We start from the raw sequence: 3,265 nt of genomic DNA, 5'->3' as shown, positions 1-3,265 counted from the left end.
TGCCTCGCCCAAAAAACGAAAACCCATACAGTCTTATAACTAAGCACTAAATCAATATATAAAATTATTATTTGGTACAGGGGATCGCTTAACCCCGCCCTCTAAATGGATAAATGTACATATCTTCTAAACCACTGAAGCTAACTCAACAAAACTTACTAAGAAGAAGTGTTTTCAGCTATGAAAAAGGGTAAATCAGATAATAACCACGCCCACTCTCCATATAATGGTTATGTTAAAAATTAATGAAGTGAGATAACTCACTGAATATCTGAATATAAGAATTACAATTAAATTTCAATACCAGAATGGCACGGATGGGTTTATTGGAAACTAGTTCAAAAATGGGACAATAAGCGTGGCACCGCTCATTTCTAGGTGAAATCATATATCTCAGGAGCTACTAGACCATTTTCGACAAAATTTGGCGTTAGAATACAATTTTGCGAGAACACTTTTTGTGCAAAGTTTTACTCTTCTCACATACCATCATCAATATTTAGAGAGTAAAGTCAACCGAATATTTGAAAATCCTAATATTAGTTATATGAAGTCTACAATAAGTTTTCGCCCGATATTATCCATTTTAGGCATTATTTCTTTATAATAGGTATATGTTGGCTAAGGGAAATATTAACCCGATTCAACCCAGTTTTGACATTTAGACATACAATTATCAAGAGAGGATTGTCGAATGTCAATTTTATATCTCACATATTGACCGATATTTTCGGTTAGGTAGATAGGTCAGATATAAGCACTGGGGTCCACATCTTCAAAGTCTGGGGCTTGAACAGTATTTCGCCCATTTTCGCATAATGACATGGGAACATCAAGATAATATTTCCTACCGAAATGGTTTGAATTTGGTTGAGTAGGTTTGGACATATGGTGGGCCCAAACGCTGGGCGATCCAATTTTTAAACCGACTACTATAGAACCGTTTCCTATCATCTTGAATGTAAAAATATGTGTCGCTGACGTATTTAGTTATTGATTTAAGCACTTTTAGAAGTTTTTAACAAAACTGTCATATACAATAAACCTACTAGGGATTGGGGCCCTGCCTAAGTTTTGACCCAGAAGTGCAATTCGTTAATGCACTTCGTTGTACCAAATTGGAGCTTTGTATCTTAATTTGCGCCTAAGTTATGGCAGTTGATAGGTTTTCCATTATTTGCATTACTAACCTTGTATATCTGTACTAAATTTCATTAAGATATCTTCATTTCTACTCAAGTTATCGCTTACACGGACGGACAGACGGACGGATGGACAGACAGTCAACTCTATATCTTACTAGATTAGTTTTAGGTGATACAAATTACCGGTATGTGAATGAAACTATAATATTATACCCTGTAGCAACATGTTGCAAAAGCATAAAAATTAACTCACGCGACCGATTTCAGTTTTTAGAACTTATTTTAAAATGCCACATTTTAAATATGTTTTATTTGAATGTGATTATCAGTTTTTTCGTTATTACAATATCAACATATAAGAAAGTACAAAATTAGCTTTTACCCTTGAATTATTCACTGCAGTTTAACTGAGTTTTCAATTAATAGCTTTTTGTGCTTGAAGCCAGTTATCAATTAAATCGCATTAATTTGTTTATACCACAACAACAACAGCATCAATATTAAAAAGTCAATTACCTGATTATTTACTTGCTACACACAAGATTCATAAACAATTTATTGACTATCAAAGAAACATGCACATACATATATACAAGTGTAATACAACCATGTGTGCAATGCGGCTACGCAAACATTACCCGCTTTATGCTTGTCACTTGATAGGCGTACTCGTATCACCAGCGCTCTAGGCACACAACAAAAAACTTTTGTAAGTTCGTGCATGTATGTGTGTATGGTATATGTGATCGTAAGCACATACGCATGCGCATTGTTTAGCCCTAATCGAGAGCATGTCGGAAAGTTTAAGCATTTGATACGTTCGAGGGATTATCAGACCGGTTTTGTTCTTGTGTGGGATACAAAACATTGCCAAAAAGATATTTTCTATAAGAATTTTCAACTGTTTGAAATTACAAACGGCACGACACATCCGCGTTCACTATCCGGATCACTTGCACGAGCACACATCTGTAGATAGAAGTCAAATCCGCGAAACATGTAGGGAAATATCTAAGCTCTTACGATTTAATCACAAACAACCAATTTAAGTAATACAAAACAACAGCAATAATAGCAATGGGTCGCGTTGCAAAGTAGGTGTGACGCTGATTAGCGCGAGTGATAGAAATTGACAAATAACGAGTGATCAAGTACTGGTGAGCAAATGTCTTTTTCTGTGGAAATCTTCATACAAACAAATAGTTGAATATTCATAATATTGTCCTCTTTTGTTTTTTGCTTTGCGTTGAAGAACAGAATTATTGTAAATTTTCGTATAAATAATTGTCCCTGAGTGACAGTTGATATCAGTTAACTCATCGAAGTCGATTAACCACAAACTATAACAAAATGAAAGTAAGTGCAGCAAAGCTATTCTTATTTCATTTCAAATTCATAATATCAATTTATTTTTTACAGTTCCTCATCTGCTTGGCTCTCCTCTTCGCCTTCGCTCAAGCCAATCCTGGTTTGGTGGCTCCTTTGACCTACTCCGCCGCTGCTGTGCCCGCCTATGCCACCTACGCTGCATCTCCCTATGCCGCCTCTTCATATGTCGCTTCTCCCTATGCCGCCGCTCCTTATGCCGCTTACTCCACCTATGCCGCTCCTGCCGTCGCCACCTACTCTCACGCCGCTTACTCCGCCCCAGCAGTGGCCACTTACTCCCATGTTGCTGCTCCTGCTGTCTACAGCGCTCCTGTTGCACGTGGCGCTGCGGTAGCTCCAGTTGCTCCAGTCACCTACTCCGCTCCCTTGGTGTCCACTTTGTTGAAGAAGAAATAGACTGTTGACAAAAAAGTTAATAAATGGCATATAAATAAATCCAAATTAAATCTTTTATTTATTACAAAAACAAAATATCTTCATAGGTATGCCAAATTTAAATCATAAAATGTTTGGCTATTTTGTTGAATCGCTCTCTCTCTCTCTCCAAATAAAGGTCTAATGTCGTGTACAATTACCTACAGGGATACGATTGCTATAATAATCAAATTGTTTACTGATCTTGAATCTGTAACTAATTTCTAAATATCCATATAATATACGTATAGCGATATTAAAAGATTCATATCTTACATATATGTATATGGTATGTGGTGCTCTATCAGCTTTAAAGT

The 3,265-nt window shown here is 36.4% G+C and overlaps 1 protein-coding gene across 1 annotated transcript; it reads left to right on the top strand.

The window, feature by feature from the left end:
• Positions 1–2,435: 2,435 nt before the first annotated feature.
• Positions 2,436–2,980, top strand: LOC118682585 (cuticle protein 16.5-like). The gene is made up of 2 exons (XM_036371758.2): positions 2,436–2,501; positions 2,565–2,980. Exons 1-2 carry the CDS (start codon positions 2,496–2,498, stop codon positions 2,928–2,930), a joined length of 372 nt encoding a protein of 123 aa, XP_036227651.1. The 5' UTR covers positions 2,436–2,495; the 3' UTR covers positions 2,931–2,980.
• Positions 2,981–3,265: the final 285 nt, after the last annotated feature.

The sequence above is a fragment of the Bactrocera oleae genome, chromosome 5 (genome assembly GCF_042242935.1).
Source record: "Bactrocera oleae isolate idBacOlea1 chromosome 5, idBacOlea1, whole genome shotgun sequence".
Classification (NCBI taxonomy): domain Eukaryota; kingdom Metazoa; phylum Arthropoda; class Insecta; order Diptera; family Tephritidae; genus Bactrocera; species Bactrocera oleae.
Note: the sequence above shows the minus strand (reverse complement) of the source record. Positions and strands in the feature narration are given on the sequence as shown.